Source organism: Hemitrygon akajei, chromosome 10 (genome assembly GCF_048418815.1).
Source record: "Hemitrygon akajei chromosome 10, sHemAka1.3, whole genome shotgun sequence".
Taxonomy (NCBI): domain Eukaryota; kingdom Metazoa; phylum Chordata; class Chondrichthyes; order Myliobatiformes; family Dasyatidae; genus Hemitrygon; species Hemitrygon akajei.
Window position 1 is genome coordinate 112,138,334 of NC_133133.1, and position 26,399 is coordinate 112,164,732.

General features: G+C 42.2%; 1 protein-coding gene across 13 annotated transcripts in view; it reads left to right on the plus strand.

Moving 5' to 3' along the window:
• The window catches only part of srgap1a (SLIT-ROBO Rho GTPase activating protein 1a), a 324,530-nt gene that overhangs the window by 186,538 nt on the left and 111,593 nt on the right, over nt 1-26,399 (plus strand). For all 13 annotated transcript variants that reach the window (XM_073058740.1, XM_073058741.1, XM_073058748.1 and 10 more), the window contains exon 4: nt 17,729-17,791. In XM_073058740.1, the coding sequence (XP_072914841.1) occupies nt 17,729-17,791 (63 nt within the window). The remainder of the gene's footprint in view (nt 1-17,728; nt 17,792-26,399) is intronic.

A 26,399-nucleotide genomic window follows, 5' to 3' on the forward strand; every position in this document is an offset into this window, starting at 1 on the left:
TGCTCAGAGCAATGGCTGGCCTGCGCAGCTGTAAACAAAAGTTAGAGGGAACATTACCTGGCAATATCCTCAAAAATCACTCTGCATCTTCTCCACAGCAAACTTATCCTTCTCCTAATGTGATGTCCAGAACCGTACTTAAAGTTAAGTATGTGGTTCTAGCGTAATCTCTCTGATCTTATATTCTATGCCTTGGCTAATAGAGGCAAACACCTTGCATGTTTTTTTAACCACTTCATTGACATATCATTCCCCCTACCTTTAAATGTAAATTATTAATACTAGGAACAAACAAATAATGGACTGGGTACTAGACAAATGGTGGACAATGCGAGAGGAATGGGTTAGGATGATCTTGAAGTAGGTTAAAAAGCCTTGCTCTTATGCGTCCTGATGAAGGGTCTCAGCCCGAAACGTCACTGTACACTTTTCCATAGATGCTGCCTGGCCTGCTGAGTTCCTCCAGCATTTTGTGTGTGTTACTTGGATTTCCAGCATCTGCAGATTTTCTCCTGTTTGCTCTTATGTTAAAAGGCTGTGCTCTAATGTTCTATGATGTCCTATTCAAGTTCTGTAGCAGCTCAATGGTAATAGCTTTCCAGTCAAAGAAACATCTGTGAATCCTTTGCTTGTCACTGTACTAGTTCTTGAATGCGATTTGCTATTCTTCCTTTAACGCCTGCTACACGTAACCTTGTCTGAAGATTTGCTAAAATCCATGCAGGTTACATCAGACATGCTACCCTCATTGACCTTACTTGCCTCCACAAAAAAATCCAATTAACTTAGCCACAACCTTCCCTTGACAGATCATGTTGACTATACCTGATCAGTGTTTCTTCTTAAATGAAGGTTTGTACTGCCCTTCAGAGTTGCTTCCAATAATCTGCTCACTGCCAAGATTAAACTAACTGGCCTGTATCCTTCTCCAGTGTACCCCTTCCTCCCTTCCAACTAACAATATATTTGCTGTCCTCTATTCTTACAGTGCTGTAGCTATAGCAGAGAGTAATTTAAAAAGGTGGTCAGATCCTCCACAGATTCCTCCTTGGCTTCTTTTAATAGTCCAGGATATATTGGCTATCATTTTCAAAGATGTGAAAGCTTTTACTACTTCTACCATTCAATAATTTACACATTGATGACAATCAGAACATCAGCACTCTGTTTTGTTAAGATAACTCTTAAGGTACTCATTGAGAATTCCACCCACACAAGGTTAACTTTTCCTGGTGCCTAAAGAGGCCTTATTCTTTCCTTAGTTCCCCCCTTGTCCATGTATTTATAAAGCACCTTATATTTCATTTACATGAAAGTGTCTTTCGTTTCTTTTGCCTTTGCTTTCTCAGTTTTCCTTTCAATGTCATCCTCACGTGTTCTATATTTTTATATTTTAACATTAAGTTCCTGGTAGGTGATGTAAGACATTTTTTAGCTTTATTCTGCCATGGACATTTTCAACAGAGGATTCCAGAGCAACACACACAAAATACTGGAGGAACTCAGCTCGTCAGGCAGCATCGGTGGAAATGAGTAAACAATCTATGTTCTGGGCTGAGATCCATAAGAAATAAGAAACAGGAGCAGGAGGAGGCCATCTGGCCCGTCGAGCCTGCTCCGCTATTCAATAAGATCGTGGTTGATCTGGCCACGGACTCATCTCCACCTACCTGCCTTTTCCCCATAACCCTTAATTCCCCATCAATGCAAAAATCTATCCAGCCTTGTCTTAAATATATTTACTAAGGTAGCTTCCAATGCTTCATTGGGCAGAGAATTCTACAGATTTACCACTCTCTGGGAAAAGCAGTCCCTGCTCATCTCCATCCTAAATCTACTCCCCTGAATCTTAAGGCTATGTCCTCTACCAGTGGAAAGCACTTTCCTGCCTCTATCTTATCTATCCCTTTCATAATTTGATGTTTCTAAAAGATCACCCTTCTTCAGGACTGCAAATGAAGGGTGAAGATTACAGAATAAAAAGTGGGGCGAGGGGAAGGAAGATAGCTAGAATGTGTTAGGTGAAGCCAGGTGAGTTCTCTGGCTTGTCCTTTCCTACAATAAACATACAAAATTCTGGAAACATTCATTAGGCTGGGCTGCATCTACGGAAAGAGAAACTTAGCTAACGTTTCAGGAGTAAGATTATTTATCTGAACTCAGAAAGAAAAGAAAGTCAAGGTTATTTTAAGTAGCAGAAAGAATGGAGGAAGGAATGAATAGAACAAAGGGAATATTTGTAACCGTCTGAGACTAGGATTGTCTTGGGGATAAGTTGCAGAGAAAATAGAGGAAAAGGAGGATAGTACAATGGGAATATTTGTGATAGATTTGCCTTGGTGATAACAAGAATTTATCAACCTCCACTTCAAATACACTCAATGACCTGGCCTGCACAGCTGCCTGTAGCAACAAATTCCACAGATTCATTCCTCCTCATCTCTATTCTAAATGGACCCTCTATTCTGAGGTACTCTGTGGTCCTAGACTCACCCGCTATAAGAAATATCCTTCCAACGTCCACTCTGTCTAAACTGTTCAACGTTTGATAGGTTTTAATGAGATTCTCCCCCCCCCCCCCCCCCACCATTCTTCTAAATTCCGGCGAGTACAGGTCCAGAGCTTCAAACACTCCTCATATGATAAGCTTTTCAATCCCGGAATCATTTTTGTGAATCTCATTTGAACCCACTCCAACATCAGCACATGCTTTCTTAGATAAGGGCCCAAATCTGCTCATAATACTCCAAGTGAGGTCTCAGGAATGCCTTATAAGTCCAAGCATAATATCCTTGATTTTATACTATAGTCCTCACAAAATAAAAACTGACTCAACCTGTAAGTTACACTTATAGGAAAATTTGCACAAGGACTCCCAAGTCCCTTTGCACCTCAAATTTTTGAATTTTCTCTCTGTTTAGAAATAGTCTACACTTTTACTCTCTATACCAAAATGCATGACTATACAGTTCCCAACACTGTTTTCCATGTCACTTCTTTGCTTTTTCTCCTAATCAGTCTAAATCCTTCTTCAGCATTCCTGCTTTCTCAACACTACTTGCCCTTCAACCTATCTTTGTATCATCCACAAATTTGGCAACAAAGCCATCAATGCCGTCATCCAAATCATTGACATACAACATAAAAAGAAGCCGTCCCAACACAGAACACTGTGGACCAACACTAGTCACTGGCAACCAATCAGAAAAGGCTCCCTTTATTCCCACCTTTTTACCTCCTGCCAGTTAGCCAATGCTCTATCGATATTAGTATCTTCCCTGTAACACCATGGGCTTGTAACATGTTAAACAAGCTTTTGTGTGGCATCTTGCCAAAGGCATTTTGAAAATCCAAGTACACAACATCCACTGATTCTCCTTTGTTTGTGCTGCTTGTTTTTCCCTCAACAAATTCCAAGATTTGTCAAGCAAGCATGGTTTCCTTGTTTTATCTTGTGCTTCCAAATACCCTGAAATGTCATCTTTATCAATCGACTGCAACATATTTCCAACCATTGAGGTCAGACTAACTGGCTTATAATTTCCTTTCTTCTGCCTCTCTCCCTTCTTGAAGAACTGAGTTACATCTGCAATTTTCCAGTCCTCCAGTACCTTGCCAGAATCTAGTGATTCTTGAAAGGCTATTACTGATGCCTCCATGATCTCTTTAGCCACCTCTTTCAGAGTCCTGGGGTGTACGCCTTCTGGTCCAGGTGACTTATCTACCTCCAGACTTTTCAGTTTCAAGAACCTTCTCTCTAGCTGTGATAACTTCACACACTTCATGATGCCTGACAACTGGAAGATCCACCATACTGCCTATGTCTTTATCCTGTGCCTTCCAAACTGCTTTCAGAAATTATAGCCATTGCTGCTTTGTCATCATCCCTGCCAGTGTTCTTTTCCAATCAATTCTGGTCAACTCCTCTCTCATGCCTCTGTAATTCCCTTACTCCACTGTAATACTGATACATCTGACTTTAGCTTCTCCTTCTCAAATTTCAGGGTGAATTCGATCAGATTATGATCATTTTCCCCTAAAGGTTCTTTTACCTTAAGCTCGCTAAGCAATTATTTCTGGTTTCTTGCAAAACACCCAATCCAGAGTAGCTGATCCTCAACCACGAGCTGTTCTTAGATGCCAGCTCATAGGCAGTCTAGAAATTCCCCTCCTGTAATCCAGCACCAACCTGAATTTCCCAACCTGCCTCCATATTAAAGTCCTCCATGACTATTGTAACATTGTACTTCAGGCATGCATTTTCTGCCTTCTGTTGTAATTTGTAGGCCACATCCTTATTACTGTTTGGGGCTCTCTATACAACTCCCATCAGGGTCTTTTTACCTTTGCAGTTCCTTAGCTCTATCCACAATGATTCAACACCTTCCAACCCGAGATCATCTCTTTCTTACGATTTGGTTTAATTTTTTACCAACAGAGCAACGCCGACTCCTCTGCCTTCCTGCCTATCCTTTTGATATAATGTGTATCCTTGAATGTTAAGCTCCCAGTTATAATCTTCTTTCAGCCATGATTCAGTGATGCCTACAACATCATACATGCCAATCTGTAACTGTGCTGCAAGCTCATCTCCCTTATTCTGTGTACTGTGTGCATTCAGATACAACTCCTTCAGTCCTGTATTTACCCTTTTCGATTTTGCAACCTTTTGATTGATAAATTTGTCTGAGGTGTTACCAACATCTGCCTCCACAACCTCTCCATTAACTGTTCTGGCACTCTGGTTCCCATCCCCCTACAATTCTACTTTAAACCCCACCGTGCAGCATTAACAAACCTTCCCTGTAGGATATTAGTTCCCCTTCAGTTAAGGTGCAAACCATCCCTTCTGTACAGATCCCACCTTCCCTGGAAGAGAGCCCAATGATCCCAAAATCTTATGCCCTCCCTCCTACACCAATTCCTTAGCCATGCGTTAAACTGTATAATCTTCCTACATTCTAGCCTCTTTCGCTCGTGGCACAGGTAGCAATCCTGAGATCACAACCCTGGTGGATCTGCCTTTTAACTTACCACCTAACTCTCTGAACTCCCTCTGCAGAACCTCATCACTTGTCCTACCCATGTCATTGGTACCTACATGGACCTTAACTTCTGGCTGTTCAACTTTCCACTTAAGAATGCTGAGGATTTGATCCTTGATATCCTGGACCCTGACATCTGGAAGCAACATACCATCTGGGAATCTTGTTCTTGCCCATAGAACCTCCTGTTCTTTCCCCTAACTAACAAATCTCCTATCGCCACAGTGTGCATCTTCTTCCCCTTTCCTGTCTGAGTCACAGAGGCAGATATCTGACCACTGTGACTTTCCTCTGTTAGATCATTCCCCTCCCCCCCAAGCAGTATCCAAAATGATACACCTGTTGTTGAGGGAGATGGCCACGGGGGTACTCTGCAGTGGCTCCTTAACCCCTTTCCCTTCCTGACTGTCACCCATTTTCCTGCATTCTGCACCTTGGGTGTAACTTTCTCTCAATATGTCCTGTCTATCACCCCTTCAGCCTCCTGAATGATCCAGAGTTCATCCAGTTCCACCTCCAACTCCTTAATGCGGTTTATTAGAAGCTGCAGCTGGATGCACCTTGCAGTTGTAGTGGTCAGATTCTCTGGAGGTCTCCCTGCCTTTCCACATCCTGCAAGAGGAGCATCTTGCTATCCAGCCTGACATCTCTACTGTCCTAGCTGAGCAGATATAAAGAAGAGAAGGAAAAAACTTTAGTTTTGCTTTTTCTGAGTGAAGCTGCTCTTCATTGAAGAGCATTGAAGCCTCGAAGAGCTAAAGCCGTAAGATCACCACTCTGACTCTGTCCAGCACTTGCCCTTGCCTTCCTTTAACTTGCTCTTACTAACTACTCCCAAATGCTGATGAGCTCTGTTATGCTGCCGTGAACCAATCCTGCCTTTTATCCTCTGGCAGTGGACCGGATTGAAATCCCCTCCTCTCCAAACTTTTGATGTCCAATTGGCCGCTGATCAAAGTTCTATATAGTATTAGTATATGTCACCATATAAAAAATTGAGATTCATTTTCTTGCAAAAGAAGATGAATCGTGCAAATATAAAAATAGATAATATTGAGAGCATGATTTGTAGATTCCTTGAAAGCGTGTCTGTATGTTGTGGAATCATTTCAGAGTTGTGGTGACTGAAGTTATTCACATCAATTCAGGAGCCTGATACTTAGTAGAATAATCACTGTTCCTGAACTTGGTGGCTCCTGAACCTCCTTACCGATGGTAGCAGCAAGAAGAGATGGATGGTGGGGGTCGTTGATGATGGATGCTCCTTTCTTGTGGCAGCGCACCTTGTGAATGTGTTCAATGGTGGGGAGGGCTTTGCCTGTATCCACCACTTTCTGTAGCCTTTTCCATTCCTGGTGTTTCCATCCCACACCGTGACTCAACCAGCTCGGATGCTCTCCACTGTGTACTTATAGAACAGTCAGAGAAACTCACTGATCATAGGTGCTTCCATGCCTAGATCTGCATGTCTCTCTTGTTACCGAAGAACTGGCAGGCAATGGTAACTCAGACTTATGCGTGCCACAGGAAATAATCCAACAAAACATTACACGGAGCCACACGAGGAGTTGTCCAACTGGGTGATGAGAAATGGATTTTTAAAAGATGATGGGAGGTGACTTGACAGAGGTATACAAGATGATAAGTGGCATAGATTGAGTGGATAGCCAGAGGCTTTTTCTCCCTGGGTGGAAATGGCTAAAATGAGAGGATATAGTTTTATGGTGATTAGAGGAAGGTAGCTCTGGAGACCAAATGTCAACCGACATCTTTTATGAACCTACTGACTCTCATGGTTATCTCGACTATACCTCTTCCCACCCTATCTCCTGTAAAAATGCTATTCCCTTTTCTCAGTTTCCTCGACATCAGCAATGTCCTCCTTCTTCAAAGAACGGGGTTTCCCTCCATCTACTATCAATGCTGCCCTCACCCGCGTCACCTCCATTTCCCAAAAATCTGCGCTCAACCCATCTTCCCACTGCCTTAGCAGTGTTAGAGTCCCCCTTGTCCTTACCTACCACCTCATCAGTCCCTATGTTCAACACATTAACCTCTGCAAATTCTGCCATCTCCAAAGGGAACCTACTACTAAACATAACTCTACCTTCCTCACTCCACTTTCTGTAGGGTTTGCTTCCTTCGTGATTCCCTTCTCCAGTCGTTCCTCCCTACCAATCATCCTCTGGGCACTTATCCCTACAAACAGCCTCAGTGCTACTTCTGCCCCTACACCTCCTCCCTCACCTCCATCCAGGCCGCCAAACAGTCCTTCCAGGTGAGGCAACACTTCAACTGTGAATCTGCTGGGGTTGTCTATTGTTTCCCGTGCTCCCGATGCAGCTTCCTCCATTGCTGAGACCTGTTGTAAACTGGGGGACCACTTTGTTCTATGTCTGCAGCATCCGTCACAAACGTGACTTCCCAGAAGCCAAACCTTTTAATCCTGGTTCCCATTCCTCTTCCGAGGCGTCGAGGCATGACCCCTCTTTGAGGCCACGCTCAGGTTGGAGGAGGAGCTCCTCATGTTCTGTCTGGGTACCCTTCAACCTGATGGTACTAATATCAGTTTCTCCTTCCAGTAAATAAATTCCACACCCTCCCCCTTCCTCTATTCTCCGCTCTGAGCTTTCACTTCTTCTCATCTGCCTGTTACTTCCCCTGTGTCCTCTGCTCCTTCCTTTTCTCCTATTGTCTACCCTCCTCTCCTATCAGGTTCATTCTTCTCCTGTCCTTGACATTTCCCACACACCTGGCTCCACCTATCACCTTTAGCTAGCTTCTTTCCCCTCCCCCACCTTTTTATTCTGACATCTCCCCCCTTCCTTCTCAGTCCTGTAGAAGGTTCTCGGCCCAAAACGTTGACTATTTATTCATCTCCATAGAAGCTGCCTGCCCTCTGAGTTCCTCCAGCATTTGTGTATGTTGCTCTGGATTTCCAATGTCTACATACTTCCCGTGTTTGCGATATCAGAAGTAGGTTTCTTACACAGAGAGTGGTGAGTATGTGGATTGCCTTGCGAGACACAGTGGTAGAGGCAGATACATTAGGGGCATTTGAGAAACATGTAGAGGAAGTAAAAGTAGAGGGTTAGATTGATCTTCAAGTAGGTCAAAAGGTTGGCACAACATTGTGGGCTGAAGGGCCTTGTACTGTGCTGTTCTGTGTTCAAAAATGGACTGTGGAAGGGGCTCCGCTGGAGATGAACGAGTGGAGGTGCTCACTAAAGCAATCATGGATCCTCAGCTGAAGGCAAGTCTCCAGTGGTTTGTCACAGGTATAGCTTTTCTGAATGCTCTAAAAATATCAGCAGTGTTGACCTTGTTAAAGAGACTGGATGTGCAGAAACTAGAGCTGTGTATCATAAACATAAGGAAAGCGGAGCGTTAATCTTTTGGCAGGACAGCAGTAGATGTCTGATACCAAAGGGCATCCAGTTAAGGCGAGAGGGTGAAGTTCAAAGGAGATGCGTGGGACAAGTTTTTGTTACAGGGACCGGTGAGTGCCTGGAACGCACTGCTCAGGCTGGCAGTGGAGGCAAATACAATGTGCAGGAAGTCGAAGATATGGGCCTTATGTAGGCAGTAGGGATTAGGTTAGGTGGACATCTGGTATCATGATGGTTAGCATAACGCTTTACTGCACAGGCAATTCCCGTTGCTGTCTGTAATGAGCTGTGTTCACCCTGTGACCGTGTGGGCATTCCCGGGTGATCCAGTTCCCTCCCACATTCCAAGCATGTACTGGTTTGGGATTGGGCTTGCTGTACGGGTGCTGGAAGCATGGCGACACTTGTGGGCTGACCCTAGTAGAGCTGGTCATAAACGGTATGTTTCAATGCTTCAGTGTCCAAGTGACAAATAATGTTAGTCTTTAATCGTTATCTTTACTAATGTGATTAGTTTAGCTCAACGTTGTGGGCCAAAGGGCTTATTCCTGAGCAATACTTCCCTATGTTCGATGTTCTGCAGGTCCGTTCAACTCAGCTGGTCCACGGCTGTTTCATGGTGCGTTTGATTTTTGGATGAAAGGTGACCAGAGGTGTAGAGGGCACAGGTGTGTAACTGTTGTGGCAGATGTGTGTGGAAAACAGAATAGGGACAAGATGGAAAAGACAGGCTGTCATGTGTTAGGGATTTTCAGAAGTGCGATGCAGCTGAAACACTCCGAACTCTCCTCCCCTTCCAAATACCAACTGGTTCGCACCATTTTGTTTTCTGTTCTTTTTTCACTGCAGATTATTTTTAAAATAGCATTTTTAACCTTCAGTTACAAACTATGTGTTTGCAATCTTGGTTATTGTTTGTAGCTTGTAGGACCAGGAAAGTGACTGGCAAGAAGAATGTGAAGGCAGTGTTTCCACTGGGAGAGCATTAACAGGGCCACAAATCTGCTCGTACTCCAACAGGGAACTTCTGATCTGAATAAAAATGGAGGGCTATATTGGAAGGAAACGTTAGATTGATCTTCGAATAAGTTAACATATTGGCTAATCATCGTAAGCCAAAGGACCTGTACTCTGCTGTACTGTTCTGTTTACTGGTTGCCACCTACTGTCCTCTTTGGATTGATGGTCAACATGGTTTTGTGCAGGAGAGATGATACCTCACCTATCTGATTACAGTAAACTTTTTTGAGGGATAACTATGGCAGCTGATGAAGGCAGTGCCGTGGACATGCTTTACAATATAGCTTGTGTTAAGGCTGATACAGAACGTTCAGGCACAAGGGATCTGAGATGTTGGCAGGCTGAATCCAAGTTTAGCTGCACTGGAGGTCTGTACCAAGTGGTGTACCGCAGGGATTGGTGTGGGGACCTTTATTGTTTGTAATAAATGACTTGCGTGAGAGTGTAGCTGGTATGATGAATAGATATGCAAACGTAACAATAATTGGTGAACTCAGAGAAGGTTCTTTAAGGATACAGTGGGACATAGATCGGCTACCAGGTTGGGCAGGGAGGTGTCAGGACTTAATCCAGGTAAGTGTGATGTAATGCAGCTTGGGAGGTCAGATTCTGTTCAGACATCTGGACCTTAGGATACAAGACCTTAGCATCCTGATACGGGTGGATAAGGTGGCAATAAAAGCTTTTGCATACTTCCCTTCATAGGGTGGTCCATTGAATATAAGAGCTGGGTGATTTATGACAGCTATATACTGTATATAGTTCTGGCCACCAAACTACGGGAAGGATGTGGTATAGAGAGGCTCACCAGGATTGTGCCTACATTGGAGAGCTGTAGTTATAATTGGGATTGGATATGTGGGCTTTATTCTCCATTGAACGTGCCAGGTGGAGGGGTGACTTATTCGAAGATCAATCTAACCTTTCTTTCCAATATAGCCCTCCATTTTTCAGAAGTTCCCTGTTGGCGAATGAGTGGATTTGTGGCTCTGTCACAGAGGTTTATAACATTATAAGTAGAAAACATAGTATTATAAGTGGATGGATTGTCAGTCTTTTTCCCAGGGCAGGAGAATCCCAAACTAGAAGGCATAGGGTTAAGGAGAAAGTGGGGAGAATTTAAAGGAGGTCTGAGGGGTAAATTTATCAGAGAGCGTGATGAATAGTTGGAATGAACTGTAAGAGAAGGTAATGTAGGAAATCACAATTATGTTTAGTGTGCAATTGGACAGATACTTGTATAGGAAAGGCATAGAGGAACACAGGCCAACTGCAGGAAAATGGAATTAGTGTGGGTAAGCATCACAGTTGGCATAGACGAGATAGGCTCAGATCCTAAGAGGCCCACAGTGGTTGCTGGGAAGGCTGATTCCTGTCACTTTCTCAAGAGGCAGATATCCATTCTCTGGAAAGGATTTAAACAGTGAGTTTAAATTCCATTGGTGTAAGGTGAATTGAACAAGAAATATGAGTTCTTCCAAGAAAACAAATTCGCTCTTCCTCCCCTCTTCATCTATTCTCCATTCTGTCTTGTTTCCTCTTCTTACTTGCCTATTGGAGGTTGTGCCCATGTATCTCTTCTTCCCTTTCTCCTATGGTTCAGTCCCCTCTCCAATCAGATTCCTTCGTATCTGGCTCTGTACCTTGTCCATCAACCTTGCTTCACCTATCACCTTCCAGCTATTACAAACAAGAGAAAATCTGCAGATGTTAGAAATTCGAGCAACACACACAAAATGCTGGAGGAACTCAGCAGGCCAGGCAGCATCTATGGAAAAAAGTATAGTCAACATTTTGTGCCGAAACCCTTTGGCAGGATTGCCAACTATCCTTCCCCTCCCCCCACCTTTTTATTCAGACATCTCTCTCCCTTCACTTCCAGTTCCGAAGAAGGATCTTAGCCCAAAACATTGGCTATTTATTCACTTCCATAGATGCTGCCTGACCTGCTGAGTTCCTTCAACGTTTTGTGTGCATTGCTTTAGATTTCCAGCATCTGCAGAATTTCTTGTGTTTATAATGTATGAGTTCATGGGTTCCTTCTCTGTTAAAATGCCTATTCCGTTATAATCCAGCAAAATGTTTCCCATGGGCCTTTACCATTTAAGGTAGAAAAGAAAATGTACTCTGTCAGGCTGGAGATAGCTGGTAAGACCAACAGTTTTTCCCACCTCTGGGTGTCTCTGAAAATAGGGTGGTGGTGCAATTCCCTCTTGACCTGCAGGCTAACTGGTTTGGGTGTGTCTTTTATATGAATGATCTGTTTTATTGAACCAGTCCATCTTCTTTCCTGATTTAATAGAATGCTTCCAATTATTGATGTTTTATTTAGTGGTACAGCACAGAGCAAGCCCTTCTGGTCCTTTGAGTCCTCATCCCTTTGCATCAACCCCCTGGCAAACCTGATTAACCCTAACCCAGTGATTCCCAAAGGGGGGCTGTTACGTGTCCCAGGGGGGCATTAGGGGAAACAGAAGTCTTGATTCTTGGATGGGATAGTAAACGGCACCCTAACTTGAGGCACGGACCTGAATGACCATGTTAACTCGCTGCCATTTCCAACATCCAATAGGCATTCCCATTTGTGTTAATTTTTATTTTAATTTAGCCCTGTTAATAATGGATAAATATGTGTGATCTCTATGAGTCTAAAGGTAGTGAAGCCTTGAATTCTAATCTTGCTAAGAAACAGAAACCACAGAAAGTGTGTCCATACATTGTTACATACCTGGAGTATGATTTTATTCTATCCCTGTCAGATCAACGACACCCCATGTATCTTACCTGTAATACTATACTGTCTAATGAAACCATGAAACCATCAAGATTGCAGGTAGACTTCTGTATTAGACACCCTGAAATGGTTACTTATGGTATACTCAGTTCCAGAAGATGAAAGAAGCATTTGAAAAGCATTGCACACTCAAGTCATTTGCCAAGAAAGCTAAAAAATGACCTTGATGGTGGTCTCATTGTGGAAGATCTCATACAGTTGGTGAAAGATTAATAATGCCTGCTGTATCAGAAGTGCTCACCAGTGCTCTCAAAATGGATACTAGTGTTTTAAAATTAGTTCCCCTGAGTAATAACTCTAGCTCGTTGTATTGACGAAATGTGTGAAGACATTGAGTATCAACTATGCACAGAGCTACAAAAAACAGAATTTAGGATATGACTGGATGAGTCAACTGTGCGAGAAAATGAGGCATTGCTAATGGCAGTCGAATGGTTTATCAAAAATGAAAACATTTATGAAAAACTTATCTTCTGTAAATAGTTAAGGACAAATATCAACAGAGAATCAATCTATGACAAACTCAAAATGTACATTGAGGATAAAAGTATTATGATTAGGAAAATGATTTCTTGTGCAACAGATGGAGCACCATATATGACAGGTCACCACGCTGGTTTAGTGGCATTTATGAAAAAGGAAATTCCAAGTCTGTTTGCAATCCATTGTGTAAATGTTATGTCAACATAACAATGACTGTTCGAATGCTTGCTTCTTCACAGTGAAGTGCCTTGGCTGTCAAATGGCTGCTGCTTAAAATGTATCTTTGATCTTATTTTGACACTGGGTTTGAATTTTTGCTCAAAGCCAACAAGAGCTTGGGAAACAAGATTGAACTTCTATGTGGAGATGTGGCGCACCTAGCCAATCTGTAAGACAAAATAAACATTCTAAATATGAAATTGCAGAGTGATAATTCCAATTTAATCCAGGCAAAAAGTGCAGTGTTCACTTTTATCGGAAAATTGAAAATATATAGCCAAAACATTGGGAGAAGAATGTTCTCACAGTTTCTCTGAATGGAAAGTCTAGCACTCTCTTTCAAAGATGGTGATTTGCAAGAGTACTGCTTAACCCTGCAGTTACTGAAAAGGATTTTTAGAATCGATTCAAGGATTTGAACGATCTGGAAATTCCAGACTGAGTAATTAACCCATGGTGGAAGAACGAGAAGAACAGAGCTTGCAAGAAGAAATGATCAAAATTCAGAATGATGGAGAAGCAAAAATGCTTTTCAAAAATGTCAGCTTTTGTGGTATGTGGCTACACTGTCATATGAAGTTTCCTGGTCTTTGGAGAAGAGCCATACTGCTCTTCATTGCAGAGGCTTCAAGATTCATTTATTTATTATCAAAGAATGTATAGTTTATACAACCTTGAGATTTGCTTGCTCACAGGTAGACACAAAGCAGGAAACCTGAAAGAATTCAATTATAAGAAGAAAAAATATATAAAAATAAAAGACCAAAACTTGATGCGCAAGAGGAAAAAAAATGCAATCATGCAAACAATTGAAGCAAGCAACAACAGCATTCCAAACCACAGTTGAGTCCTCAGATCCAAACCCCGGAGCAGCCTGTGTAGGCCCAAAGCCTCGCTTATCAGTTCATCATATGGAGATGACCATTACAGAGAACGAATGAAATTGGCTCTCGTCCTGATCGACACCCAGTCTTTTCAGTCTGTCTAGGCCGGCGTTTAAATTGACCCACCAACAGAACAGTGAAAGGCTTCAGTGTCCTGAAGAGAGGAGTGAAGCTCGCAGAGAGTGAGCAAAATCAGCTCTCGCCTCCAATCTGGGCAGCATTTAAATTGTCTAAACAGTGTAAACTACCTCACACTAGGACCTGGGCATTGGGCTTAGACCATGCCACCCAGCAACTTGCTCCGGGCCCAGATTCCATCACCCAGCCCAAAGCTGCTCTCAAGCTCTTCTGCTCATCTCTTTCTCCAGAATGATTCACCCTCGCACCCTGGCCAGTTGAATGAGCATCGGAACTTCTCTGCCCGGGCCTCGACTTCTTTTGGTGCCCAGAGCGATCCAACCTCAATCCCAGGCCGGCCGTAGGAGCATCAGAACTCAAAGTGCAACAATTCTGCAATAAACCACCCGGGCTCATCCTCTGAACTCTCTTCACCATCGCTTGCCTCTACTGTTTGTAGTGATATTTTAACACAATTAACCAGAGAAAAGGTATTTTTAATGATGTTTTTAGTTAGACTCCTTATCTTTTTGACTACCAGAAGTTGTCGCACATGTTCGGTTGGTAGTGCCATCTCGGAAACTTAAGTGCAGTGAACCACATACTCACGTAAATAAAAAACAGAAACCGTTTGGACATCGTTACATGTGGGGACTTAAGGCTTTTGCTGTCACAAACTGAACCGGATATTTCAACTCTTGCTAAAAACCATCAAGCTCAAGGATCACATTGATATCGAAGCTGCTGTACAGCGCATGGGTACTGTGTAAGCTGGGTTTAAAGACAAATACAAATTTATTTTTCATGTTAGCATATGGTAGGCATGTTTTTACACTATGGGGACGCTGGAAAGTATATTGTGCCTAAGTGGGGCATTGGCAAGTTTGATGGTGCTTTAGAGGGGCATGACAGGTCTGAAAGTACTTTAGAGGGGGTGTTTGGCTAAAAAAGGTTGGGAAATACTGCTCTCACTTAATCATGGGACAACTTACAATAACCAAATAACCTACCCGATATGTCTTTGAAGTGTTGGAGGAAAGTGGAGAACCAGAAGAAAGGCCATGCGTACCAAGGGGAGGACATACAGAGATTCCTTACAAACTGAACTCTGGAAAGCCCCGAGCTGTAATAGCATCGCGCTGTCCACTGTGGTACCGTGGCACCAGACTTAGAGTAGTTAGAGTAGAGGGTGATTTGTTTGAGTTAAAGTTATTTGCTTAGTTGGACAGCTGCTAGCAATTGGCCCACTGTAATTCTGCCATCAGCATAGTAGACATATTGACATTTAATGCCGTGCTCTGTAGTAATGATTAATATTTGCTGAATTTAAACCGTAGCCCAGTGGGTGTTACCTTGACCTGAGTGAGAAGTGTCCATATTCAAGCCCCATTCCTAATACTTAATGTCAAAAGTCCAGTCTGATATAGAAGATCAAAATAAGAACTGCAGATGCTAGAAATTGGAATACAGCGGATTCTGGTTCATTGGGCCCTCGGTTAATCGGGACAGCCAATTATTTGGGGCAACTCTTAAAGAACAATAACTAATGGAGAAAATAGCCAGGCCCTTAACTTATTTGTGATACTCTGCTGCTTTATTGGGACAAGAGACTGTTGCTGAACAGATTCTAACATTGTCAGTCATGTTCACTTGTTAGACACTACATCGTGCATAGAGCGCATATTTTTAAAAATAGCATCAGTTTCATTTGTTTGTGTTTAATAAGCAGTGATTTTTATCACTGATAGTTGGCTAGAAATAAGCAGTAAGACAACGCAGAACTGTTTTGCTCACTGCGGTTTCAAGCGTTTCAGATTTGGAGAAGCCAGGAACAGCCAGGAGTGAAAATAAATGATTTCACTGCTTCAACAAGTTAAGGACTATGAAGAATTTGAATGTATTGCCAATTATCTTGAATGTTTTAATGAAAATATGAAAATGAAGATTTGGAGGATGCCATCATCAAAAGCATTGTTTGAAGGCAGTTCATAATTTACACTGGGTATCGGTACTGATTTTGTTCATTTACAGTCAACCAAATAAACACTGGATTAATTCCTCTGTTAATAGATATTAGGAATAATACACAGTAGTATTGATAGTGATCAATTTTGTTCTGTATTTCATTGAAATACATAATTTGTTAATCAGTTAAACAGTAGTTTGTTTTTTTATACCCTTTTAACTATTTCCATGAAACTTCAGCTAATCAGGGCAGCCACTTAATTGGGCCAAAATGTACTGGTTTCAATGTGTCCCAGTTAACTGGAATCCAGTGTAATTTGTTTACAGATACAGACCTGTAACAGGCCCTTCCGGCCCAACGAATCCACGCCACCCAGTTACATCCATATGACCAATTAACCTGCTATCCTGTACATCTTTGGGATGTGGGAGGAAACCAGTGCACACATGGTCATGGGGAGGACATACCAACTCCTTTCAGACAGCAGAAGAATTGAACCTGGGTCACTGGCACCGTGAAAGCGTTACTCAAACTGCTATGCTACCATGCTGCCACCTTTATGCTTAGAAACAGCTTCTTCCCATCTGCCATCAGATTTTTGAATGTCCTATGAACCTTTTTTGCACTATTTATTTATTATATCTTTATTGTAACTTGTAGTTTCTTTTCTGTATTGCTCTGTACAGCTGCCACAAAAACAAATTGCACGACATATGTCAGTGATAATAAATCTGATTTAGACTGTGATTCTGAAATAAAAACAGAAATTGTTTTAAAAGCTCAGCAGGTCATGTGTGGAAAGAGAAACGGGTAAGGCTTTGGGTCTGTGACCCTTCTGTTGCTCCAGTGCAGTAGTAAGAGCATACAATGCTGATGCACCATCATTAACTCACTCTGAGACGCAAAAGTGAGGTATCGGCTTTTATTGACTGGAAGAAGGAACGAGCAGTGAGTGACCACCATACTACATCCTGGAGACTGAGAGGCCGGGCTCAGACCTCCATCACTTTTATACCGGGGTCTGTGGGAGGAGCCACAGGAGCAGTCATCAGGGGGCGTGTCCAGACAGGTATATGTAGTTCACCACAGATGCAATGGGTGGGGCATTTGTTAAGTTAAGACAATAAACTATGATCCTTTTGAGTGGGTGATAAAGTCCCCAGGATGTGTTTCATATTTTTGAAATTCTTCATGTGATTATTTCAGAGTTAATATCAGATGAAAAATTTGTCTGATCATTTTGATCGAGGGATCTTGCTGCTGCCTTTCCGTACATTCCAACTCTCCACACAACGTCAATTAGAATATAGAACATAGAACAGTACAGGACATACTGCTCCTTTGGCCTACAATATTGTGCCTACCATTTAATTTCTTTAAAATTTAGAAATACAGTGCCGTAACAGGCCTGAATGGCCCAACAAGGCCATGGTGCCCAGTTACACTCATGTTACCAATGAACCTACTAACCCGTATGCCTTTGGAACGTGGAAGGAAACCAGAGCATCTGAGGAAATCCATGCAGTCACGGGGAGAACATACTCTCTGATTAATCTAACCCTTCACTTCTACGTAGGACATAACACTCCATTTTTCTTATATTCACATAGAATCTCGTTGCCTAAGAGTGAGAAGCTCTGAGAGTTTGAACCTCATTGGTGGCAAAGCTAACGTGTGCTATGGGACGTCTAAACATAGTTGTGTTGAAGAGGCCCTTTCTAATTAGTAGATAGTCCTGACTTGGAGCTGGTGAAGATGTTTACTTGGCCTATTCTGCATTCTGAATGAAAGGTCTGTTTTGTCTTCTGCAGAGCAAAGAGATCGGGTTCCAGCTGCACGAGGATTTAATGAAGGTTCTCAACGAGCTGTACACGGTAAGATGACTCCAACTGCACAGCCAGCCAATTGAAGTGGGCTTGGGTGGACTTCAACTGGCGTTTGATTCACAAAGGTGGAGCTGTGGGTGTTGTCTACATGGATTAAGGCTTTTGGCAGTCTCCCTCATGAGAGGCTCAGCTGGAAGACCAAGATGCATGAGATAGTTGGTGATATGGCCGTTTGGATTCAGAATTCGCTTGCCTGTAGAAGACAGTGGGTAGCAGTCAATGAGACATATTCTGGCTGGCTGGAGTTTGGTAACTAGAGGTGTTCCGTACTAGGCCCTCTGCTGCTGGTGATGTTTATAAATGGCCTGGGTAAAAACGTAAATGAGTGAGTTAGTAGATGAATCAAAGATTGGTGCTGCTGTGGATAGTGTAGTGAAATCAGTGGGGATATAGATCAATTGCAGTGAGTCTCATGTCAGAGGTAGGGATGTAATTGGAGAAGATTCTTAGGGTAGGATTTATGGGCATCTGGAAAACCATGGCCAAATTAGGGACAGTCAGCATGCTTTATATGGAGCAAGTCATGTCTTACTAATTTAATTTGAGTTTTTTTGAGGAGGTGATAAAGGTAGATCTGCAGATTTTGTCTGCCTGGACTTTAGTAAGGCATTTGATAACTCCCCGATGGGATTTTCATCCAGAAATGGGACCCATGCCGAAATGGCGTCTCCCCAGAAGACAGAGGGTAGTGGTCAAACCTGTTTTAGACGGCATTGGCTACAAACCACGTTAGTAACACACCAAATGCTGGAGGAATTCAGCAAGTCAGGCAGCATCGATTTTGGGTTGAAACGTCGAAAAGGGTTGAAAAGGAAGAGGACAGAATCCAGAAAAAGATGGTGGGGTGAGTTAGGGGTACAAGCTGACAGATGAGGAGGAGGGTGGGTGGGTGGAGGAGGGCGGATGAAGTAAGAATCTGGAAGGGAATAGCTGGAAGAAATAAAGGGGTGAAGAAGAAGGAATCTGACAGGACAGTGAACTCGGTGAAGGGTAGGAGGAGTGTCAGAGGGAGGTAATGGGCAGCTAAGGAGAGAGGAAGGGATAAGAGGAAAGAGAGAGAAGGGGGAGTGGGGGCAGGAGCAAGAAATACCAGCATTTAGAGAACTCGATATTAATGTCATCGGGGAGTCTACCTCCTTACCCATCTTTGCGTTTCTGGGAGATGCAAGATATTATAAATCATAATTTGTCTTGTGACTACTGCTAGGAGGTTGTATTGATTTATGGTATATCAGTGATTTGATTATGTTGATTGCACCTTTTGCAAGTGCACTTGAATTAATGTTCTGCACTCTGAATCATTTTCCAACCACCCAATCTTTGTTCTTACCATTAATCCACCTTGTCACAAGAATGAGATTTGCTGACATTTGCAACATTTCAATGTTAGCCTTACATTTACCAAGCAGTTCTGAGGAGTATCTAGGTTTGATGAACATCTTTTTATTGAAATATTATTCTACCTCTCGTTCGATTGTATGGGGGAATGTATTTTCTAACTGACCTAGTTTGCTTGTGAATTTTGAAATGAATTGGTTAAATTTATTATCTGTAATCTACCTTTATAAAAATAATTTCTTGTTTTGTAAAACCCATTGGGTAAAGATTATTCTTATTCCATTTACTTAATTATTACTATTATTAGTACCTTTCAGAGTGGATAAAGGAGATTTTTGTGTGTGGAGTGGGCTAGGCTTATCAAAGAAAGTATTTATCTGTTGAACTTTCACAAGACCGTGATGGATCGTAAATATTTATTGATCCTTTCTTATGGTTTCAGACTTCCTTCCACTTTCCTGAACACTGGAGTGTACATTCTCATTGGTGTTTGATGTAAAAACAGAAAGTGCTGGAAACATTCAGCATGTGTGGCAGGATCTGTAGAAAGGGAAAGTGAGTAAAGGTTTCAGGTCAAAGAAAGGACCAAGAAACCCAGACCTGAAATGCAATCTATTTCTCTCTCCACAGAAGTTGCCTGACCTGCTGAGCGTTTCCCGCATTTTCTATTTTTATGCCCGAGAGGAGAAAATGGTTGGTTTGACTGGCACTGACAACAGTTCTTGAAGTGGTTTTGGAGGCCTTTAAGTGAGCAGTTATGATTCAGTCCATCAGTGTGTCAGCTGTTGAACGTCATTTAATGATAGATTTCCTTTTCTAAAGGACAATAGTGACTTACTTACTTAAACCCATCGTCCCCCTGGGGATTAGGCTGCTGGCAGTAGCTCATCAGAGTCCTCTGTTCTGGACCACTCTTTCACATTGTCTCAAGTGCAGCCCATCTTCTTGCTGTATCCTTCCTCTCCCAGGGATGAGGTCCTCAGAACTTCTGTTGGCATTTCTGTAGCTCTGGGATTTTATGGGATTGGGTTGCTAATCCCGTGCCCGACCCTCCTGCTCTTGCAGCCGGGCTTGGGACAGTCCATGGCAGAGTTAAAGGACATTAGTGAGCCAAAGCTTCTTTAATTTCAAAATCAGCATTTCAGATTTTCTTTCCACATTATGTAATAGTTTGAATTCCCCAGTTGCTGTGAGGGGGATTCAGCTTGATCACTGGTCCAGACTCTGGGTTACAAGTCCAATAATGCAAAGACAGTTCTGCCGTGCTCTGAAATGAAATCAAAGTCAAATGTATTATCAGCGTACGTATACACTCAGTGGCTGTGGCCACTGAGTGTATGTTCGTGGTCTTCTGCTGCTGTAGCCCATCTGTTTCAAGGTTTGACATGTTGTGTATTCAGAGTTGCTCTTCTGCACACCACTGTTGTAATGCCTGGATATTTGAGTTACTGTTGCCTTCCTGTCAGCCTGAATCAGTCTTGCCATTCTCCTCTGACTTCTCTCTGTAACAAGGCATTTTCGCCCACAGAACTGCCGCTCACTGGATATTTTTTTGTTATTCGCCCCCTTCTCTGCAAACTATAGAGATCGTTGTGCGTGAAAGTCCTAGGTGCTCAGCAGTTTCTAAGATGCTCAAATGGTGAAAGTCACTTAATCACATTTTTCTCCATCCTGATGCTTGGTCTGAACAACAAAGGGACCTCTTCATTATGTCGGCCTACTTCTATGCATTGAATTGCTGCCACATGATTGGCTGATTAATGACGTGTACCTAATAAGGTGGACACTGAGTGTAAATTGCCATGTACTACTTTGAGATTCATTTACTTGCAGGAATTTAGAGGAGAATAAAGAAATAGCATTTAATTCTGATATAATATGTTAAATCTGATAGACAGTGCCTATAAAAAGTATTCACACCACCGTCCCCGCCCCCCAGAAAATTTCATGTGGAGAGGTTTTCCCATTGTCAGTATTCCATCTCATTCCTGACCTGTGCCTTCTGATGGTCAGTGTGAATTTGGAGACAGACGTTGAGCCACCTCTGAGTAAATACACAGCCTCTGGTCTGGTGCTGCAAGTGATCACTTGACGCTGGTTCAGTGAAGTTTTTGATCAATCACATCAATTATCCCAATCAATAATGCACTTGGGCCAAAATCGGCAGCTCCTCTCAAAGCACTGAAGGTCAAAGGGCAACGAAACAGACCTAAGATGGATTACTGAGTGATTTCCAGAGTTGTTTTGGCCAGAATTTTCATCTGAAAGCCTAGTCCAAGATTATATGGGTCTATGTTTAAACTAATGTAAGGGAAATCTTGCACGGTGTTTAGAATTCCTCAGTGTTACAACCCCAGGGCATCTCAACACGCTTCGCATCTTGTAGGAACTGCAGCACTGTTTGTGCACAGCAAGATCCCATTAACTTTAAGTTCTCATTTACTTAATAATCTGTTTATTTTGTTAAGTAATTGTAACGGAGACAGAAGGAGACATAACACCTTCAGGAGTCATGCATTGTAATAAAGTAATTGGGAACTTCCCAGGGTTGTAATTATAGTGGCAATTTCATCCAATTTCAAAGTCCCTGAACAGTACACTATTATTATAAACTGCATATCGCTGTAACAGTTACAATCGACTCAGAGCAGTTAGCGTGATGCTTTACAGCACCATCTGTAAAATCAATGGGAATTCATTTCCTGCTGCTGTCTGTAAGGAGTTTGTACATTCTCCAGTGACTGTGACGGTGTGACCTTCCTCTGTGTGCTCTTGTTTCCTCCCACGTTTCAAATTCCAAACACATGCAGGTGAAGCTTAGTAATCTCGGGATTACTGCCTGTGCCACGTGACAGTGAGGATAGGAACAGAATGAGGTGGCAGATAAATGCATGGCTGAAGAATTGGAGCGGGGGCAGGGATTCAGATTTCTGGATCATTGGGACCTCTTCTGGGGCAGGTGGGACCTGTACAAAAGGGACGGGTTGCACTTGAATCCAAGGGGGACCTGTATTCTTACGGGCAGGTTTACTACAGCTGTTGGGAGTGGTTTGAACTAATATAGCAGGGGGTTGGGAACGAGAATGAAAGAGCTGAGGATGAGCCAGCAGGTTTACAAGTAGATATGAATGAACAAGCCAATGATTGGGTACACGTGCAGACAAGAGCAAAGAGTTAAATTGTACCACAGAGGCAAATTTCAAAAAGGCGAAGAATGCAGGCCTGAAAGTGCTGTAGTTAAATGCATGTAGCATTCAAAATAAGGTGGACGAACTTGTGCCACAGTTAGGGATTGATTGGTATGATGTTGTGGGCATCGCTGAGTCATGGCTGAAAGAAGGCCATAGTTAGGAGCTAAATATCAAAGGATATACGGTACTTTGTATTGAAAGGACAGGCAGGAAGGCAGAGGCGGTGATGTGGCTCTGTTGGTAAGAGATGGAATTACATCTTTAGAAAGAGGTAACATAGGGTCAGAGAATGTGGAATCTGTGGGTGGAGTTAAGAAACTGCAAGGGTGAAAAAAACATTTAAATCATATATTGGCCTCCAAATAGTAGCCAAGATATGGTGTTAAGATTGTAAAGGGAGCTGGAAAAGGCATGTAATAAGCATATAATGACACAATTGTAATGAGGGACTTCTCCATGTAAAGGGATTGGGAGAATCAGGTTGGTGTCAGATCGCAAGAGAGGGAATTTGTTGAATGCCTATGAGATGGGTTTTTAGAGCAGCTTGTGGTTGAGCCTACTCGGGGAAAAGCTATCTTAGATTAAGTGTTGTGTAATAACCCAGATCTTATTTAATTTAAATAAGAGTTTAATGTAAAGGAACCCTTAGGAGGCAGTGATCATATTATGATTGAATTCATACTGCAATTTGAGAGGGAAAAGCACAAGTCACATGTATTAGTATCACAGTGGAATAAAGGGAATTACAGAAGCATGAGAGAGGAGTTTGCCCAGGTGGATTGGAGGAGGATACTAGTGGGGATGACGGCAGAGCAGAGATGGCTGAAGTTTCTAGGAATAGTTTACAAGGTGCCAGATAGCTATCTCCCACAGAGGAAGAAGGGGTAGGCAATTGTGGCTGACAAAGGAAGTTAACAATTGCATAAAAGCCAATGGAAGGGCATATTAGTAGCAACAGTGAGTGTGAAGTTGGATGATTGAGAAGCTTTTATAAAATCCAGCAAAAGGCAACTAAAAAAGCTATAAGAAGGGAAGAGATGAAATATGAGGGCAAACTAGCGAAGAATATAAAGCAGAATACCAGAAGTATTTTCAGTTATATAAAGAGTAAAAGGGAGGTGAGAGTTGATATTGGACCACAGGAAAATGATGCTGGTGAGGTAGTAATGGGGTCAAAGAAATGGCCGATGAACTTAATGAGTACTTTACATCAGTCTGCACTGTGGAAGACATTAGCAGTGTACCAGAGGTCCTTGAGTGTCAGGGGACAGGAGTGAGTGCCATTCTATTGCAAAGGAAAAAGTACTAGGCAAACTGCAAGGTCTTAAAGTGGATAAGTCACCTGGACCAGATGGACTACATCCCAGAGTCTTGAGAGAGGTTGCTGAAGAGATAACAGATGCATTGGTCATGATTTTTCAAGAATCACTTGATTCTGGCATGGTCCCAGAGGACTGGAAAACTGCAACTGTCATCCACTCTTTAAAAAGGGAGGAAGGCTGAAGAAAGGAAATTATAGGCCAGTTAGCCTAACCTCAGCAGTTGGGAAAGTTTTGGAGTCTGCTATGAAGGATGAGGTTTTGAGGTACTGTACTTGGAGACTAATGATAAATTAAGTCAAAGTCGGCATGGTTTCTGTCAAGGGAAATCTTGCCTGACAAACCTGATTGAATTCTTCCAGGAAGCAACGAGCCGGGAGGTCAAAGGAGAGGTAGTGGATGTCATTTACTTGGATTTTCAGAAGGCTTTTGATAAGGTGTCACACATGAGGCTGTTTAACAAGATAAAATCCTATGGCGTTACAGGAAAGATACTGGTGTGGATAGCGGAATGGCTGACAGGCAGGAGACAGTGAGTGGGAATAAAGGGGGCCTTTTCTGTTTGCCATTGACACATGATGTTCCACAGGGGTCAGTATTGGGACCGCTACTTTTCACATTGTCAATGATTTAGATAACGGAATTGATGGCTTTGTGGTAAAGTTTGTGGATGATACAAAGATAGGTGGAGGGGTAAGTAGTTTTGAGGAAGCAATGTGATTGAAGTAGGACTTAGACAAATTGGAAGAATGGGCAAAAAAGTGGCAGATGGAATACAGTGTTGGGGAATGTTTGATAATGGATTTTGGTTAAAGAAACAATTGTGCAGACTATTATCTAAATAGGGAGAAGGTTCAAACATCAGAGGTGCAGAGGGACTTAGGAGTCCTTGTGCAAGACTCCCAGAGGTTAATTTATAGGTTGAGTCTGTGGTAAAGAAGGCAGATGCATTGTTGGCATTTATTTCAAGAGGAATAGAAATATTCCCCGTAATCTTTGACGCAATGAATAATCAAGAACTTATCAACCTCTGCTTTAATTATAGCTATGACTTGGCGTCTACAGCTGCCAGTGGCAATGAATTCCACATATTCACCACCCTCTGGCTAAAGAACTTCTTCCTCGCCTCTGTTTTATTCTGAGCTTGTGCTCTCTGGTCAGACTCCCACTACTGGAAGCATCCTCTCCATGTTCACTCTAGGCCTTTCAATATTCGGTAGGTTTCAATGAGGTCGCCCCTCTTTCTTCTGAAGTTTAGCAAGTACAGCCCCAGAGCCATCAACTGCTTCACATATATTAACCCTTTTATTCCCAGGATCACTCTTGTAAACCTGCTCTGGACCCTCTCCAATGCCAATATATTCTTTCTTAGATATAGGGCCCAAAGCAGCTTCCAGTATTCTAAATGTTGACTGACTAATGCCGAATAAAGCATTAGCATTACGTTCTTGCTTGGTTTGGACTGAATCATGATTGCCTGTCGGAGTCTTATTGCGAACATTGCTTTAAAATTAGGACTGTCCAGGTAAGCCATTAGAGAGCTTTGCATCTTATCCAACCGAGCCCCATCAAACTCAGCACCCAGTGAAAGGTTAAAAAATTGTTTCGGGGGGCAAAGGGGAAGAAACTTCTCATGGGTCAACTTTAAACCAATTCAAATGCAGGTTCCATTAATGAACTCAGTGCACCCTGCACTATAAAAAGAATCTTAGCTCAATTAGTGACCATTGCAACAAAACCTTATTAAAAGAACTTTTTAACACTGAGTCATGTTTTTATGTAGAACTGTACACGTTACTGCAGTAGGCATGCTCAAAAATTATTCTGACATAAATTTCCCAAAAATATTTCTTGTACATGATAATTAATTTTCAATGAGGCTGTAGTATTCAGTATGACCTGTTCAACTGCAAACATATTGCATTCCTTACAATATGCTTGAGTTACATATAGATACATACATATAGATATTGAAAATTAATTTGTTAAAATGGAATTGTTTTGAATTTCTATTGGTGTTGTTTTAGCTCGAAAGGCTGATTTATACTTCTGTGTAGGCTCTACACCGTAGCCTACGCAAGTGGCCTAAGCCGTTGTGAGCATTTATACTTGTGCGTTGGTGTGTCTGTATTGCTCTGCAATTCACCACCAAGATACTAGTTGGCGGTGAGGTTTCTATGCCACTGTGTTGAGTTTCTTTGTGTACTTCAAACAATGGCGACTGAGCGTGTGTTGGATTTGGAGCTAATAAACGTTGAACAAAAGTTACTTTTATTGGAATTACTGCAACGCAGAAAAGAGAGAAGACATCGGAGGAGATGGTATGTACGACCATTGAATTTGAATTGAATTGAATCGAATTTCCATTTATTGCAATTTAGAAACCACAACTGCAGTTAAAAAATGAAATAGTGTTCCTCCAGAATGATATCTCAAAAGCACACGACAAAACAGACTACACCATAAAATCCACATACCAGACAAAACAAGACTACCCAGACACACCAAGTCAGGACACCAACTTTACCACCCAACAAACCAAAAACTAAAGCTACAAGACCTACACAAGACCACATAGTTACATATAGTTATAGTTAACATATAGTTACAACAGTACAGACAATACTATAATTGATAAAAAAACAGACCATGGGCACAGTAAAAGTAGTCCAAAGATGTTAAAAGACTGTAAGTTTGAAAGAAACCACCACACAGTTTCCACAAGTCCTCAGGGTCCCGACAGACTCG